At 50.7% G+C, this 19,462-nt stretch overlaps 1 protein-coding gene across 1 annotated transcript in view; it reads right to left on the bottom strand.

Moving 5' to 3' along the window:
• The window catches only part of LOC146064936 (scavenger receptor cysteine-rich domain-containing group B protein-like), an 87,140-nt gene that overhangs the window by 19,148 nt on the left and 48,530 nt on the right, over positions 1–19,462 (bottom strand). Inside the window, exon 6 of the mRNA XM_083178977.1 lies at positions 11,204–11,518. Within this exon, the coding sequence (XP_083035103.1) occupies positions 11,204–11,518 (315 nt within the window). The remainder of the gene's footprint in view (positions 1–11,203; positions 11,519–19,462) is intronic.

The raw sequence follows: 19,462 nt of genomic DNA, 5'->3' as shown, positions 1-19,462 counted from the left end.
GATAGTGTTACACAGTGCACAGCCAGCCTGTGATATACATACAATGCAGTGATATAGACAGTGCAGTGATATACATACAATAGACAGCTGCAGTGATATAGACCGGCAGTCTATACGGTACAGACAATGCCGTATGCATCTGAGCCAGCTTGTAATATACATACAGTGCAGTTATATATACAGGTGCAGTGGATATACTGGCAGTCTATATGGTACAGACAACGCAGTCTGCATCTGACAGCCAGCTTGTATCTGACAGGCAGATAACTGCACAGTTTGGGTCATGTTGGGAATCGAACCCATGACCTCTGCACTGTGATGCAGCAATGCCAACCATCACACCATCCGTGCTGCCCCTACAGTACGCAGTAAGCTACTAGGCACATATAGCAATCATTGCGGTTTTCTGCCTGTGTGGGGCGAGCTCGCTGCGCCTCAGGCCGCATTTCTGACAGGCAGTGATAGTGTTACACAGTGCACAGCCAGCCTGTGATATACATACAATGCAGTGATATTATAGACAGTGCAGTGATATACATACAATAGACAGCTGCAGTGATATCATATAGACCGGCAGTCTATACGGTACAGACAATGCCGTATGCATCTGAGCCAGCTTGTAATATACATACAGTGCAGTTATATATACAGGTGCAGTGGATATACTGGCAGTCTATATGGTACAGACAACGCAGTCTGCATCTGACAGTCAGCTTGTATCTGACAGGCAGATAACTGCACAGTTTGGGTCATGTTGGGAATCGAACCCATGACCTCTGCACTGTGATGCAGCAATGCTAACCATTACACCATCCGCTCTGTCCTTTATGCTTCCGACAGGCAGTGATGGTGTTAATTCACAGGATACAATGTTGCACTTGGCTCTGCTGTGCCCACAGTTTGAACTCTGTCTGCTCTGTAACCTGACTCCTGGAGGAGATTATTACAGGGGAGCCCAGGCAGTGAAGGAGTGGAACCCCAGACTGGCTTGATAAACCACTGATCGCCTGATGCCCCTCACCACTCAACACCTTGAACCCCGTGACTTGTCTCCTCACAATTCCCCTTGTACCTGAAATAACCATTCGGAGTCAAGTAAATTTGGCGAATTAATTGGTCACAATTTATTAACTTGTTTACAAATTCTCTGTTACTTAATTTTGGGTGGCAAAGATAGCACTGCGGTCCACCAGCCCCTTATCAACTGAATCATGTAACCGCCTGGGAGACCGGGATCCCCTTCTCGCAACTCACGACCTGTACCCGTGGGTGATCCCGTTTTGCCCCCCGACACCAGGCCTGGCGCCCTCCGTTGGCTGGCCCGCAGTACTTCCGCCCCCGACGCCAGGCCTAGCGCCATACCATGGCTGGTCCGCATTACTTCCGTCTGCTGCTTTGCCATCTTGACGTTGCTTGATGTTGTTCCTTCTTCCTCTTGGGATGGGTGGGTGGGATCCTTGCTGAGATGACTGAGTGTGCTGACCCCTGTCCTCCCCCCTCCTTAAGTATGGCTTATGCCCTGGGGGGTGGGCTGCCTATTCCATTGTCCTTTCCCTATCTCCTTTCTGCCCTAATCTGGCCCCTTCCCCCCTGCAGCACCTATGTCTCTATTTTGTGGGACACAGGCTAAGTTTTTATCTTCATTCGCTGCTATTTGCAGCTCACTCTCTTTAAACCACTGATCGCCTGATGCCCCTCACCACTCAACACCTTGAACCCCGTGACTTGTCTCCTCACAATTCCCCTTGTACCTGAAATAACCATTCGGAGTCAAGTAAATTTGGCGAATTAATTGGTCACAATTTATTAACTTGTTTACAAATTCTCTGTTACTTAATTTTGGGTGGCAAAGATAGCACTGCGGTCCACCAGCCCCTTATCAACTGAATCATGTAACCGCCTGGGAGACCGGGATCCCCTTCTCGCAACTCACGACCTGTACCCGTGGGTGATCCCGTTTTGCCCCCCGACACCAGGCCTGGCGCCCTCCGTTGGCTGGCCCGCAGTACTTCCGCCAACGCTAGGTCCTATGACCGTAGCCCGCCACCCAAACCGTGACCCTGTCTCGCCCTGGGACCTACTCTATTCTGGTTTCCTGTCCCCTGATGCCTGCCCGTGTCCTAATCTCCTGTTTACTCGCTGTCCAGAAGTTTCTTGCTTGTTGCCGTGGTAATCTGGGTTGGGTTATGGGATGCTCAGATGGGTGTTAGTTGTGTAACATTTCCTTTGTTGACCGTATATACTTTTTGTAACTTGCCGATTGCCATCTGCCAATGTCTTTTATAGTTTTCTCTGAGCACCCTGCTTCGGATGCCGACGTGGCTGCTCCAATTCTAAAAGAGTGCGTGCCATAATCCTTTTCTTTCCTGCCGCTTGCTACCACGCAGCGCTTGAACAATGTTCTGAACTGGTAAATGGTGAGTGGAGTTGCGTCTGCATGATCTAGGAATGATGTGCCCTCCCCCGTTCTGTGCCCCAAGAAATCTTTTACCCGCTTGACTGGGCATGTTGTTGGGTTGCTTCCTTCCTTCAGCGTCACCCATTTTCCTTTCCCTTGCTGGTCCGTCTTGGACCTGTGAATTTTGCAGACCACCATTGTTTCGCTAATCGATACGTTGCTTGCCAACATGCCCGATGTCTTGCACCTCTTTGACGCGGCCACCAGCTCGCTCACTCTAAAAGCCCCGTAGAAAGCCATTGCAAAAGCCGCCCTCAGCAGCGCTGTTTCGTGTTCTCCCTTGCAAACTTCGCTCGCTGTCGACATGAGCTGTTCTAACATGGGCTCTGTAATGGGCCGTCTGGCGTCCGGTTCGGCTGGACTTCGCCTGCCCCATCCTTTCATCATCCTGCTGATGGTAAAGTTCTTAGTTATGTCGGCTCTCCCCGACATCTTGGAGAAGAAGGCGATGCCGGCTAGCGCCACCCTTGCCTGCGCTCTTGATTTGCCGTCTTTGTACATGTCCCACAGAAATGCCTTTAGCGATTCGTTCTCCTCCCTCTTTTTCTTACCCTCTCTTGCTGCTGTTTCTCTATGCTTCTCCCACTTTTTCCAAGCTGCACTGTAGTTTCTCCATGTCACCGGCGCTAGTGAATCCCTCACCATCTTGTTCACCCCGTCTTCACAATCTGCCATAAGTAAGGAGGACAGGTTAGCCCTTGCAGCTGAGCCTGTGGTGCCGCCTCCCTAAAGGCTTTGCATTTTCCCCGGGAGAGGGCGTCGGCTATTGTGTTGTCTATCCCAGGCACGTGCCTGGCGCGGAAGTTTATGTTGTTTTGCAGGCAACCCAAGACCAGGTGCCTGATCAGGTTAATCGCTGGCGGGGAGGAGGCACTTTGCTTGTTGACCGCCTGCACCACCCCCAAGTTGTCACACCAGAAAGTTATGTCCTTATTGGCTAACCTGCTGCCCCACAATTCCACTGCTACTATTATTGGGAAAAGCTCCAATAGCAGCAAGTTCTTTGTCAGCCCCTCCTCTGCCCAGCTAGGGGGCCACAGCGCTGCACACCATTCTCCTTCTAGGTAAGCTCCGAAGCCCCATGACCCCGCTGCATCGGTGTATAGTTGCAGCTTCTTGTTGGGCACCGACGGTGCCGGCCAGATCCGTACTCCGTTGAATGTTTGCAAAAAGGTTTCCCACATGAGCATGTCTTCTCTAATTTCTGCCGTTAACGTAACCAAGTGGTGCGCCTTCTTCACCCCCGCTGTGGCCCTTTCCATTTTGCGGCAGAAGATTCTGCCCATGGGGATCACCCTGCACGCAAAGTTTAGTGACCCCAGCAATGATTGGAGCTGTTTTAGTGTCAGTTTCCTTGCCCTTGCGTGCTCGCTAATCTGCCCCAGGAGGTTGGACACCTTGTCTTCCGGTAACCTGCATAGTTTGTCTGAGGTGTCTATTTCTATGCCTAGGTAGGAGAGCCTTGTGGTTGGTCCTTCCGTTTTTTCGGTTGCTATTGGTACCCCGAATGTGTGGAATAGTGCCTGGGTGGATTTGAGCAGCTGCTCGCATCTATCGGTATTAGCCTGGCCGACCAGTAGAAAGTCATCCAAGTAGTGTGCCATAGTCTTGCTGCCTGTTCCTGCTTCCACACACCAGTGCAGGAACGTGCTGAATTTTTCGAAGAAAGCGCATGAAATGGCGCAGCCCATCGGTAAGCATAAGTCAATGAAATAACTGCCTTCAAATTTGAGGCCCATGAATTTTTGACTCCGGGGATGAAGTGGAAGGAGCCTGAATGCCGATTCAATGTCTATCTTCCCCATGAGGGCCCCTTCCCCGCAGCTGCGCACTATTTTGAGCGCATCCTCGAAGGACTGGTAAGCCACGCTGCACTGCTGTTTTTCTATGGCGTCATTTACCGACCCTCCTGCGGGGTATGACATGTGCTGTATTAGCCTGAATTTTCCAGGCGCCTTCTTTGGTACTACCCCCAAGGGGGACACTACAAGTTGCTGTAAAGGGGGTTCTTGGAAGGGGCCTGCTATGCGACCCGCTTCTATTTCTTTAAACAATTTTTTTCTTACTATGTGGGGGAATTCTGTGGCTGATTTTAAATTACGCGGTATTACTGCGCCTCTGACTGTTCCTTCAATGGGTAACTTAAAACCGTCTCTGAACCCTTTTTCTAGAAACTCTGCATCTTCCTTGTTGTGGTACCATCCTAGCCATTTTTGCATGTTTTTCAGTTGTATTGGAGTCGCTGCCTTACTTATTGCGCCGTTCCCCTTCCTTTTTGGGCACGGTGGGACCTCCTGCCTTCCTGTAGCATTCCTTTGCTGGGTGTCCTTTGCCGCAGTGTGTGCATGTGTGTCGGAATTTGCAGTACTGGCCCCTGGTGCAGTATGTGTTGTTGTACGCGAAGCATTTTCCTCCCGGTTTTTCCTGTGAACTAGGCCTCCCCGCCCGACTCCCCCAATCGCTGGGCGGCTCCTCTTCTTTGGGCTGTGTAACCACCAGCCATATTTCCACATCCTTTGCCCCCAATGTTAGCACTTTCCTCCCGCTGTGTTTCCTACGGAAGGCTTCGTCGTACTCCCTCCAGGTGTTTGCCTTACTGTTCTCCGCCATGTCATGTATCATATTCATGTATTTTAAAACATTCATGTTTTCCCCAGGTCTGGTCTTAAGGTAACATGCTGCAAATTTGTACATCCCGCTTAACCATCTGTTGTATGTTCTATAAGCTGCCTCCGCCCCTGGGCCTTTGGTAGCTGCCCGCTCACTTGCCTTCCTGGCCTCCTTTGTCATGGCGAAGATGTCCACGTATTTGCCAGTTTTTATATCCTTCACTACTGCGCTGCGTACACCCGTGTCAATTGTGGTGGATGCGCATGTAAGTGACTCCTGTGCCTCTAGTTCCTTGCTCTTCCTCTTCTTCTCCCGTCCCTTACGGCTGCCCTTTTTCCCATTCCTGATCTGCCTGACCATTCTAAGGAGCTTGGCCTGGCCTTGGTTAGATGTGTTTGCATCGCTATCATTGTCACTTGAATCAGAGTCGGAGTCCGAAGACCCTGCGTTTGACTCACCATTACTCCCGCTTGTATTTCCATCTTCGTGACGCGTTTGGGACTCTTCTCCTCTTTCCTGTATTATTGCTCCACTCTCTTGTCCATCTTGATCGCCCGCCGGTGTCTGACGGGTGCTTGGCACTGTGGTATTGCTGTCCGTTGATTTGCTTGTCTGTCCTGTAGCCAGATGCCCCTGGGCCTCCCCCCTTGGTTCTAGTCCTGTGGCTTGTCCTTGTTCCCTTTGTGGCGGTCGATCCATGGTCATAGTGTCTCTCTGAAGTGGGTACACGCTGGGTGGCACTACTTGCTGTGCGCACTGCTGTTGGGCAAGCGATGGCGGCGCTGACTGGTAATGCTGCCATGGCTGGGGGTAATACCCCTGCCCTGGGTATATGTTGTGGGGCTAGTGTGAATAAGGGTAGCGTGGCTCAGAATGGGTTGGAGCTGGGTAATATGGTCCCTGGTAGTTGGCTGCCTGATACTGGGGGCCCGGGTGCTGCGAAAGGTGCCCGTACCCTTGCTGCCCATAATTGGGGAATCCCGGCTGCGGGGGGTAATTTGCTGCCTGGGTGGGGTATGGGGGGTTCCCCTGTGGGCATGGGGGGTGGATGGGAGGAGGCCATATATTTGCCGGGCTGCGCCCGAGAGCTTCAATGGATTGCTGCATGGGTAATGCGGGCATGGGCCAGGTGTTGGGGTTGTGCCCATGCGGAATGGGCGCAGACTGTGCTTGGGGGACCCGCCCCTGCCGCTCGTACGTGTGTCCCTGCTGTGGGGGTTGGGTTTGGTGCAGGGGCTCAGCGGATTCACCTGCAGCCATAACTGGCTGCAAGTCGCTTTGTGGGGGCTGCAGGTGGGGGTTGCCTAGCAACTGGTTGTTGTTGGTGTAAGGGGCGGGATAGTGGGCTGGTCCGTTTTGTATGTGACCTCCCCCACTCCCTCCTACCTGCACTGCGTGCAGATATTGCTGGCTGGGCACCTGGATTTGGGGGGAAGGGCTAGGCTGATGCAGCTGGGTATACTGCCCCTCATTGGATTGGCTGCTGGGGGGGGGTTGGGTCCCATGCTGTAAACAGCTCTGGGGACTGCTGGCTGGGGATGGGTGAAGCTGCCCCTGGGGGAGGGTGATCTGCCTGGGGGTCCCTGGTGTGCTGGGCTGGGGTTGGGAGCTGACGCTGGTGATTTCCAACTTCTCCCTCTGCCCCAGGTAATTGCGTGGTGCTGTACTGGCCCGTCTGGCCACCAGCGGGGGAGCTGTGGGGGACGTTGAGCCTCCCTGCCTGCTTGTTACGCTGCTGCAGGGGCTCAGAGGGAGTGCTGCGGGACACGGAGGCTGTGTCCCGCTGATGGAGCTCCGGCCGGTACAGGGGCTCGGTGCGGGCGCTGGGGGGGGCGGCGCCCGGGCTGGGGGGGGCGGTGGCCGGTATTTGTGACTGACTGAGGGGCTTGTTGAGGGCGGTGCGGGGGGTGGCGGGTGCGTGCCTGTCCCGGCGCTCCGGCTGCTTGCTGTGTTCTGGCTCCCTTTCCGGCGGGTTGATGGGAGCGGGGGCTTGATCCTGGGCTCGGCGGTGATTGGCAGTGCGGGCGCTGTGGGGAGCGGCGGCTTGCTCCTTCCCGCTGCTGCTGGGTGTCGGGTAGAGCGGGGACGGGCTGCTGATTACCGTGTCTTGTAATGCTGCTTCTCCCCGCCGCCGCTGGTCGCCGTCTTCCACATCTCCGCATCTCCTTCTCTTCGCCTCCTCCATGCTGGATTCTCTGGGTGCTTCCTCCGGTCCCCGTCCTGCCGCCGACCTCCGGGCTCCTGCTGCTGGCCTCTTCGCCCTCTGTTGCTCTGCCGGTAAGCGGAATCTTGCTGGGGCTTCTCTGGATCTCCTAGGCCGGTCCATTGTAGTAGTGGTGTTTTGCACAAAACGACGCTGCTGCTGCTTGATCCTTGCTGAGATGACTGAGTGTGCTGACCCCTGTCCTCCCCCCTCCTTAAGTATGGCTTATGCCCTGGGGGGTGGGCTGCCTATTCCATTGTCCTTTCCCTATCTCCTTTCTGCCCTAATCTGGCCCCTTCCCCCCTGCAGCACCTATGTCTCTATTTTGTGGGACACAGGCTAAGTTTTTATCTTCATTCGCTGCTATTTGCAGCTCACTCTCTTTAAGCTCTCTGTGTCCCTCCACACATGTTAAATCAGCATGACCTAACCAGCAATACATGGCCATATAGTACAGTGTAACACAGAGGGGAGCCCAGGCAGTGAAGGAGTGGAACCCCAGACTGGCTCGATAAGCTCTCTGTGTCCCTCCACACATGTTAAGTCAGCATGACCTAACCAGCAATACATGGCCATATAGTACAGTGTAACACAGATTAAACTGACAGGCAGCTAAACTGTTAACAAACAATGCAGCATACAAGGGCAATGCAATTAATGGCACAAGGCTCCTCTCAGAGCACAGTTCTGTACCTTGTCCTGAAGGAGGGGTACAGGGGGGACATGCCCAAATGACCTGGCAGTGAAGGAGTGGAACTCCGGGTGGCTATGAGCTCCTCCGTGTCCCTCCTCACATGTTGCAGGCAGGCAGGAAGGGATGTCAGTGGCGGGAACTCTCTGTGTGCTAAACACAGTTCCCTGCCTACTGTCCCCGGGTGGAGAGGCTGATGTGGGGGGAGCCTTCTCCCCCTGCTGACAAATGGCCCCCAGGGAGGTGTCCACATGCGGCGCCGGTAAAAATGGCAGGGGTCCGGCGCTACCGGGCGGCCCCGCATACCTGGTGCCGCTGCCCACAAACCGTTTCCCTGGTGGTCCAGCGGGAGCGGGTGGCGGACCAGCCGTCTGCTTGTCAGCGCAGTCGGCGGTCCCCCCCGCCGAACTGCTGCAGCCGCAATGCCCAGCAAGCGCAATCGCGCGCGCTCCCAGCGGGGAGCGCGATTTACCTTTTGTCAGGTCCCCGGCGTCCGGTGGTGGCTGTGGCTCCCCAGTGCCCGGGGGCCGCTGCAGGTCCCCACCCTCGAGTGGCGATGCAGCTCCGGACCCGGGTGATGGAGCAGCAGCGCAGGTGTCTGTGCAGACCCCCCGGCGCTGCTGCTCTGTCACTGACAGAAGTCAGTGTAAAAATAAAAATGAAAAATAAAATATAAAAATCAAGTTAGGCTGCTAAATAGCAGCCCCTCTATTAGGTGCATCTGGCTCCTGCCAGCACCCGAAAAAACTGAGCTTCCTGGCCTGGAGGCGGGGTAGAGGAGGGGAGGAGCCCGGCTGCCTGGGAGGCAGTTCAAGTTTAACCTCTAGGGTGCTGGTGCTCTCCCATCTCCTTACTACCCACTGTAACGCTGTGGCCCCTGATGTCTCCCAAAGGAGAAAAAGCTTTTTGCACAAATGATAATGCTGTGAGCAAAGTGATAATGTTGTGTGCATGTGATAGTGATAATGCTGTGTGCACAAGTGATAGTGATAATGCTGTGTGCATATGATAGTGATAATGCTGTGTGTTCAAGTGATAGTGATAATGCTGTGTGTACAAGTGATAGTGATAATGCTGTGTGTACAAGTGATAATGCTGTGTGTACAAGTGATAGTTATAATGCTGTGTACAAGTGATAGTGATAATGCTGTGTGCACAAGTGATAGTTATAATGCTGTGTGTACAAGTGATAGTGATAATGCTGTGTGTACAAGTGATAGTGATTATGCTGTGTGTACAAGTGATAGTGATAATGCTGTGTGTACACGTGATAGTGATAATGATGTGTGTGCAAGTGATAGTGATAATGCTGTGTGTACATGTGATAATGATAATGCTGTGTGCACAAGTGATAGAGATAATGCTGTGTGTACAAGTGATAGTGATAATGCTGTGTGTACAAGTGATAGTGATAATGCTGTGTGCACAAGTGATAGAGATAATGCTGTTTGCACAAGTGATAGTGATAATGCTGTTTGCACACGTGATAGTGATAAGGCTGTGTGAACACGTGATAGTGATAATGCTGTGTGTACATGTCATAGTGATAATGCTGTGTGCACATGTGATAGTGATAATGTTGTGTGTACAAGTGATAGTGATAATGCTGTGTGCACACGTGATAGTGATAATGCTGTGTGCATATGATAGTGATAATGCTGTGTGTACAAGTGATAGTGATAATGCTGTGTGCACACGTGATAGTGATAATGCTGTGTGCACACGTGATAGTGATAATGCTGTGTGTACACGTGATAGTGATAATGCTGTGTGTACAAGTGTTAGTGATAATGCTGTGTGCACACGTGATAGTGATAATGCTGTGTGCACACGTGATAGTGATAATGCTGTGTGTACAAGTGATAGTGATAATGCTGTGTGTACACGTGATAGTGATAATGCTGTGTGTACACGTGATAGTGATAATGCTGTGTGCATACGATAGTAATAATGCTGTGTGTACAAGTGATAGTGATAATGATGTGTGCACACGTGATAATGATAATGCTGTGTGTACACGTGATAGTGATAATGCTGTGTGTACACGTGATAGTGATAATGCTGTGTGTACAAGTGTTAGTGATAATGCTGTGTGCACACGTGATAGTGATAATGCTGTGTGCACACGTGATAGTGATAATGCTGTGTGTACAAGTGATGATGATAATGCTGTGTGCACACGTGATAGTGATAATACTGTGTGTGCACGTGATAGTGATAATGCTGTGTGTACAAGTGATAGTGATAATGCTGTGTGCACACGTGATAGTGATAATGCTGTGTGCATATGATAGTGATAATGCTGTGTGTACACGTGATAGTGATAATGCTGTGTGCATATGATAGTGATAATGCTGTGTGTACAAGTGATAGTGATAATGCTGTGTGCAAACGTGATAGTGATAATGCTGTGTGTACAAGTGATAGTGATAATGCTGTGTGTACAAGTGTTAGTGATAATGCTGTGTGCACACGTGATAGTGATAATGCTGTGTGCATATGATAGTGATAATGCTGTGTGTACACGTGATAGTGATAATGCTGTGTGCATATGATAGTGATAATGCTGTGTGTACAAGTGATAGTGATAATGCTGTGTGCACACGTGATAGTGATAATGCTGTGTGTACAAGTGATAGTGATAATGCTGTGTGTACAAGTGATAGTGATAATGCTGTGTGTACACGTGATAGTGATAATGCTGTGTGTACAAGTGTTAGTGATAATGCTGTGTGCACACGTGATAGTGATAATGCTGTGTGCATGTGATAGTGATAATGCTGTGTGTACACGTGATAGTGATAATGCTGTGTGTACAAGTGATAGTGATAATGCTGTGTGCACACGTGATAGTGATAATGCTGTGTGTACAAGTGATAGTGATAATGCTGTGTGTAAAAGTGTAAGTGATAATGCTGTGTGCACACGTGATAGTGATAATGCTGTGTGCATGTGATAGTGATAATGCTGTGTGTACACGTGATAGTGATAATGCTGTGTGTACAAGTGATAGTGATAATGCTGTGTGCACACGTGATAGTGATAATGCTTTGTGCACACGTGATAGTGATAATGCTGTGTGCACAAGTGATAGTGATAATGCTGTGTGCACATGTGATATTGATAATGCTGTGTGCACACACGTGATAGTGATAATGCTGTGTGCACACACGTGATAGTGATAATGCTGTGTGCACAAGTGATAGTGATCACACTCTGTGTACACCTGCCAACATCTCACCTGCACAAACCACGCTAGCATCCTGTGAGTGGACACAGACGCTCTTCCGTGATACAACGGCTCCGCACTGGGACAGCGCAGACTCTGAACCATTGCAGAAGACCCTCTCCAGCCAGATTTTCTCAGATCCGGGCCCGAAATATGCCCCCCCTGGTGCCCGCACCGCAGGACCGCAGCCGACTTGCTTACACACCACGTTGGCATCAGAGAGATCCCAGTGCTCGTCACACACTGTCCCCCACTTCTCCTTGTAGAGAACTTCCACCCGTCCAGAACAGGCGCTGTGCCCATCCACCAGTCTCACCTGGGATATCTCTGGGACATAAGAGGGATAAAGGCATTATATGACTGGCAGCTGCCCTGCTCATACCAGTCCTCACTAATGGATCATCAATATGTCCCCTGTGTAACGATCACACAACCAGTACATGGTAACAATGTGTCCGTATATGGTAGTGTATATAACATATAGCAATGACCGATCCCAACAGATTGGTGCATCCTCATTACTTTCGCAGGGTGTGTATATACCATGGGTCTTCAAACTGTGGCCCTCCAGATGTTGTGAAACTACAAATCCCAGCATGCCTTGCCACAGTTTTGCTATAAGGGAGTGTTAAAACTGTGGAGAGGCATGCTGGGATTTGTAGTTTCACAGCATCTGGAGGGCCGCAGTTTGAATATGCCTGGTATATACTATAGAATATATATATATATATATATATATATATATATATATATATATATATAGGGTTTAGGAGCCTAGTGTCTTCTCCAGTAAAGCTGTTACACACAGCGGCACTGCATGGGAGTCATCCAGCATCTAAGGAGTTCTGTCCAGTAAGCGGGGATAATGTATTTATAATTGTGTATTGCCATAGACCTGTCAGTGGTGTGTGTGGTGTACTGTGTGTGTCTCGGGCACTGACAGCCGGAGCGTTGTGCCAGTCGCCCCTTAGTGACTGCATACGGTGCAGATAACAGGAGATAGAGGCTGCTGCCATTGCCGCAACAACACTAATCCTTACTTGGACCTATTGTCCTCTTAGAATTACATTGTTAGCCTTCTTCTTTGCCTATTATTTATCGTTGTGACGGAAGGTGACAGGAGGGGCCAGGACGCTGCCCGCACCCGGTCTGCCCGGAACATCTCTATACCCAGGCGGTGTGGAATATTGGGGACACGGTTCCCCATTATTAAAACACACGGCCAAGCACTATTTGAGCACTTTAGCAGTTACATTGTGATCTGATACACACTATACAATCTGGTAGATCTGGATATTTCAGCAATGATATTGTGATCACACCTCACATCCTGACAGATCGTACAGATCCCTGATTATAATAGAATCCTATGTGCCTGTCCCCCGCTACATTTAAGAAGTCCTGTGATTTGTGTTGTATGTCGATTTTATCATTTCACAAATACATTTTAAATTGAAATCCACCATAAAGGTTCTATTATAAGAAATCCTCTCTCTATGTGCACCACAAACACAGACGTTCTGTAGTGTTCCTGACTCTACCTTCCTGCTGGCCGGCGGTAGCACCGCACACCCCACAGTATTGATAAAGGTTGGGATCATTTGGTCTACAGCATGATGGTCAACAGTCATTAGGTCGACACCATTAGGTTGACATGGGAAAAGGTCAACATGGGTCTAGGTCGAAAGGTCATTAGTTCGACAGGTCGTTAGTTCGACAATCTCTAGGTTGACAGTCAAAAGGTCGACATGGGTTTTTTCACTGCCTGAATGTCAACACAGGCAACATGGACACAGTTTGAAGTGCACCGCGTCCCCTCGCATCGCTCGCTGCGCTCGGCACACTATTTTATTCTCCCACCACGCCCTAGTGGATGGTAGGGCATGAAATACCGCCTGTCGGCATATGTCGGCTCAAAAAACAGTGGAAAAACCCCATGTCGACCTTTTGACTGTCGACCTAGACATTGTCGAACTAATGACCTTTCGCCCTAGCACCATGTGGACATTTTCCTATGTTGACCTGGACCCATGTCAACCTAATGGTGTCGACTTAATGACTATCGACCATCATGCTGTAGACGAAATGACGGCATCTCCTGTTGCATTCCACTGTGTAAGGAGTTTGTACAAGTCGCAGCGGACTCGTCCTTTCCTGTAGGAGATCAATTATTTAGGGAAATGGTCAAAATCCCAAATGAGGGGGGAGGAACCTGCAGGTATATCTGCCCTTCTCTCACAATAACTGGTGCTCAGCTATATGCCTCTACCTCTGTGACATAGCCGAGGGGGGAGGAACCTGCAGGTATATCTGCCCTTCTCTCACAATAACTGGTGCTCAGCTATATGCCTCTACCTCTGTGACATAGCTGAGGGGGGAGGAACCTGCAGGTATATCTGCCCTTCTCTCACAATAACTGGTGCTCAGCTATATGCCTCTACCTCTGTGACATAGCTGAGGGGGGAGGAACCTGCAGGTATATCTGCCCTTCTCTCACAATAACTGGTGCTCAGCTATATGCCTCTACCTCTGTGACATAGCTGAGGGGGGAGGAACCTGCAGGTATATCTGCCCTTCTCTCACAATAACTGGTGCTCAGCTATATGCCTCTACCTCTGTGACATAGCTGAGGGGGGAGGAACCTGCAGGTATATCTGCCCTTCTCTCACAATAACTGGTGCTCAGCTATATGCCTCTACCTCTGTGACATAGCTGAGGGGGGAGGAACCTGCAGGTATATCTGCCCTTCTCTCACAATAACTGGTGCTCAGCTATATGCCTCTACCTCTGTGACATAGCTGAGGGGGGAGGAACCTGCAGGTATATCTGCCCTTCTCTCACAATAACTGGTGCTCAGCTATATGCCTCTACCTCTGTGACATAGCTGAGGGGGGAGGAACCTGCAGGTATATCTGCCCTTCTCTCACAATAACTGGTGCTCAGCTATATGCCTCTACCTCTGTGACATAGCTGAGGGGGGAGGAACCTGCAGGTATATCTGCCCTTCTCTCACAATAACTGGTGCTCAGCTATATGCCTCTACCTCTGTGACATAGCTGAGGGGGGAGGAACCTGCAGGTATATCTGCCCTTCTCTCACAATAACTGGTGCTCAGCTATATGCCTCTACCTCTGTGACATAGCTGAGGGGGGAGGAACCTGCAGGTATATCTGCCCTTCTCTCACAATAACTGGTGCTCAGCTATATGCCTCTACCTCTGTGACATAGCTGAGGGGGGAGGAACCTGCAGGTATATCTGCCCTTCTCTCACAATAACTGGTGCTCAGCTATATGCCTCCACCTCTGTGACATAGCTGAGGGGGGAGGAACCTGCAGGTATATCTGCCCTTCTCTCACAATAACTGGTGCTCAGCTATATGCCTCTACCTCTGTGACATAGCTGAGGGGGGAGGAACCTGCAGGTATATCTGCCCTTCTCTCACAATAACTGGTGCTCAGCTATATGCCTCTACCTCTGTGACATAGCTGAGGGGGGAGGAACCTGCAGGTATATCTGCCCTTCTCTCACAATAACTGGTGCTCAGCTATATGCCTCTACCTCTGTGACATAGCCGAGGGGGGAGGAACCTGCAGGTATATCTGCCCTTCTCTCACAATAACTGGTGCTCAGCTATATGCCTCTACCTCTGTGACATAGCCGAGGGGGGAGGAACCTGCAGGAATATCTGCCCTTCTCTCACAATAACTGGTGCTCAGCTATATGCCTCTACCTCTGTGACATAGCTGAGGGGGGAGGAACCTGCAGGTATATCTGCCCTCATCTCACAATAACTGGTGCTCAGCTATATGCCTCTACCTCTGTGACATAGCTGAGGGGGGAGGAACCTGCAGGTGTATCTGCCCTTCTCTCACAATAACTGGTGCTCAGCTTTATACGTCTACCTCTGTGACATAGCTGAGGGGGGAGGAACCTGCAGGTATATCTGCCCTTCTCTCACAATAACTGGTGCTCAGCTATATGCCTCTACCTCTGTGACATAGCTGAGATTGTTGGAGGAACCTGCAGGTATATCTGCCCTTCTCTCACAATAACTGGTGCTCAGCTATATGCCTCTACCTCTGTGACATAGCTGAGGGGGGAGGAACCTGCAGGTGTATCTGCCCTTCTCTCACAATAACTGGTGCTCAGCTTTATACGTCTACCTCTGTGACATAGCTGAGGGGGGAGGAACCTGCAGGTATATCTGCCCTTCTCTCACAATAACTGGTGCTCAGCTATATGCCTCTACCTCTGTGACATAGCTGAGGGGGGAGGAACCTGCAGGTATATCTGCCCTTCTCTCACAATAACTGGTGCCAGCTATATGCCTCTACCTCTGTGACATAGCTGAGGGGGGAGGAACCTGCAGGTATATCTGCCCTTCTCTCACAATAACTGGTGCTCAGCTATATGCCTCTACCTCTGTGACATAGCTGAGGGGGGAGGAACCTGCAGGTATATCTGCCCTTCTCTCACAATAACTGGTGCTCAGCTATATACCTCTACCTCTGTGACATAGCTGAGGGGGGAGGAACCTGCAGGTATATCTGCCCTTCTCTCACAATAACTGGTGCTCAGCTATATGCCTCTACCTCTGTGACATAGCTGAGGGGGGAGGAACCTGCAGGTATATCTACCCTTCTCACAATAACTGGTGCTCAGCTATATGCCTCTACCTCTGTGACATAGCTGAGGGGGAGGAACCTGCAGGTATATCTGCCCTTCTCTCACAATAACTGGTGCTCAGCTATATGCCTCTACCTCTGTGACATAGCTGAGGGGGAGGAACCTGCAGGTATATCTGCCCTTCTCTCACAATAACTGGTGCTCAGCTATATGCCTCTACCTCTGTGACATAGCTGAGGGGGGAGGAACCTGCAGGTATATCTGCCCTTCTCTCACAATAACTGGTGCTCAGCTATATGCCTCTACCTCTGTGACATAGCTGAGGGGGGAGGAACCTGCAGGTATATCTGCCCTTCTCTCACAATAACTGGTGTTCAGCTATATGCCTCTACCTCTGTGACATAGCTGAGGGGGAGGAACCTGCAGGTATATCTGCCCTTCTCTCACAATAACTGGTGCTCAGCTATATGCCTCTACCTCTGTGACATAGCTGAGGGGGGAGGAACCTGCAGGTATATCTGCCCTTCTCTCACAATAACTGGTGCTCAGCTATATGCCTCTACCTCTGTGACATAGCTGAGGGGGGAGGAACCTGCAGGTATATCTGCCCTTCTCTCACAATAACTGGTGCTCAGCTATATGCCTCTACCTCTGTGACATAGCTGAGGGGGAGGAACCTGCAGGTATATCTGCCCTTCTCTCACAATAACTGGTGCTCAGCTATATGCCTCTACCTCTGTGACATAGCTGAGGGGGGAGGAACCTGCAGGAATATCTACCCTTCTCTCACAATAACTGGTGCTCAGCTTTATGCCTCTACCTCTGTGACATAGCTGAGGGGGGAGGAACCTGCAGGTATATCTGCCCTTCTCTCACAATAACTGGTGCTCAGCTATATGCCTCTACCTCTGTGACATAGCTGAGGGGGGAGGAACCTGCAGGTATATCTGCCCTTCTCTCACAATAACTGGTGCTCAGCTATATGCCTCTACCTCTGTGACATAGCTGAGGGGGAGGAACCTGCAGGTATATCTGCCCTTCTCTCACAATAACTGGTGCTCAGCTATATGCCTCTACCTCTGTGACATAGCTGAGGGGGGAGGAACCTGCAGGTATATCTGCCCTTCTCTCACAATAACTGGTGCTCAGCTATATGCCTCTACCTCTGTGACATAGCTGAGGGGGGAGGAACCTGCAGGTATATCTGCCCTTCTCTCACAATAACTGGTGCTCAGCTATATGCCTCTACCTCTGTGACATAGCTGAGGGGGGAGGAACCTGCAGGTATATCTGCCCTTCTCTCACAATAACTGGTGCTCAGCTATATGCCTCTACCTCTGTGACGTAGCTGAGGGGGAGGAACCTGCAGGTATATCTGCCCTTCTCTCACAATAACTGGTGCTCAGCTATATGCCTCTACCTCTGTGACATAGCTGAGGGGGGAGGAACCTGCAGGAATATCTACCCTTCTCCCACAATAACTGGTGCTCAGCTATATGCCTCTACATCTGTGACATAGCTGAGGGGGGAGGAACCTGCAGGTATATCTGCCCTTCTCTCACAATAACTGGTGCTCAGCTATATGCCTCTACCTCTGTGACATAGCTGAGGGGGGAGGAACCTGCAGGTATATCTGCCCTTCTCTCACAATAACTGGTGCTCAGCTATATGCCTCTACCTCTGTGACATAGCTGAGGGGGGAGGAACCTGCAGGTATATCTGGCCTTCTCTCACAATAACTGGTGCTCAGCTATATGCCTCTACCTCTGTGACATAGCTGAGGGGGGAGGAACCTGCAGGTATATCTGCCCTTCTCTCACAATAACTGGTGCTCAGCTATATGCCTCTACCTCTGTGACATAGCTGAGGGGGGGGGGGGAACCTGCAGGTATATCTGCCCTTCTCTCACAATAACTGGTGCTCAGCTATATACCTCTACCTCTGTGACATAGCTGAGGGGGGAGAAACCTGCAGGTATATCTGGCCTTCTCTCACAATAACTGGTGCTCAGCTATATGCCTCTACCTCTGTGACATAGCTGAGGGGGGAGGAACCTGCAGGTATATCTGCCCTTCTCTCACAATAACTGGTGCTCAGCTATATGCCTCTACCTCTGTGACATAGCTGAGGGGGGGGGGGAACCTGCAGGTATATCTGCCCTTCTCTCACAATAACTGGTGCTCAGCTTTATGCCTCTACCTCTGTGACATAGCTGAGGGGGGAGAAACCTGCAGGTATATCTGCCCTTCTCTCACAATAATTGGTGCTCAGCTATATGCCTCTACCTCTGTGACATAGCTGAGATTGTTGGAGGAACCTGCAGGTTTATCTGCCCTTCTCTCACAATAACTGGTGCTCAGCTATATGCCTCTACCTCTGTGACATAGCTGAGGGGGGAGGAACCTGCAGGTATATCTGCCCTTCTCTCACAATAACTGGTGCTCAGCTATATGCCTCTACCTCTGTGACATAGCTGAGGGGGGAGGAACCTGCAGGTATATCTGCCCTTCTCTCACAATAACTGGTGCTCAGCTATATGCCTCCACCTCTGTGACATAGCTGAGGGGGGAGGAACCTGCAGGTATATCTGCCCTTCTCTCACAATAACTGGTGCTCAGCTATATGCCTCCACCTCTGTGACATAGCTGAGGGGGGAGGAACCTGCAGGTATATCTGCCCTTCTCTCACAATAACTGGTGCTCAGCTATATGCCTCTACCTCTGTGACATAGCTGAGGGGGGAGGAACCTGCAGGTATATCTGCCCTTCTCTCACAATAACTGGTGCTCAGCTATATGCCTCTACCTCTGTGACATAGCTGAGGGGGAGGAACCTGCAGGTATATCTGCCCTTCTCTCACAATAACTGGTGCTCAGCTATATGCCTCTACCTCTGTGACATAGCTGAGGGGGGAGGAACCTGCAGGTATATCTGCCCTTCTCTCACAATAACTGGTGCTCAGCTATATGCCTCTACCTCTGTGACATAGCTGAGGGGGGAGGAACCTGCAGGTATATCTGCCCTTCTCTCACAATAACTGGTGCTCAGCTATATGCCTCTACCTCTGTGACATAGCTGAGGGGGGAGGAACCTGCAGGTATATCTGCCCTTCTCTCACAATAACTGGTGCTCAGCTATATGCCTCTACCTCTGTGACATAGCTGAGGGGGGAGGAACCTGCAGGTATATCTGCCCTTCTCTCACAATAACTGGTGCTCAGCTATATGCCTCTACCTCTGTGACATAGCTGAGGGGGGAGGAACCTGCAGGTATATCTGCCCTTCTCTCACAATAACTGGTGCTCAGCTTTATGCCTCTACCTCTGTGACATAGCTGAGGGGGGAGGAACCTGCAGGTATATCTACCCTTCTCTCACAATAACTGGTGCTCAGCTATATGCCTCTACCTCTGTGACATAGCTGAGGGGGGAGGAACCTGCAGGTATATCTGCCCTTCTCTCACAATAACTGGTGCTCAGCTATATGCCTCTACCTCTGTGACATAGCTGAGGGGGAAGGAACCTGCAGGTATATCTGCCCTTCTCTCACAATAACTGGTGCTCAGCTATATGCCTCTACCTCTGTGACATAGCTGAGGGGGGAGGAACCTGCAGGTATATCTGCCCTTCTCTCACAATAACTGGTG

This window comes from Crinia signifera, chromosome 3 (assembly GCF_055691185.1).
Source record: "Crinia signifera chromosome 3, ASM5569118v1, whole genome shotgun sequence".
NCBI lineage: Eukaryota > Metazoa > Chordata > Amphibia > Anura > Myobatrachidae > Crinia > Crinia signifera.
The sequence above is the reverse complement of the archived record's forward strand: the minus strand, read 5'-3'. Positions and strand labels throughout refer to the sequence as shown.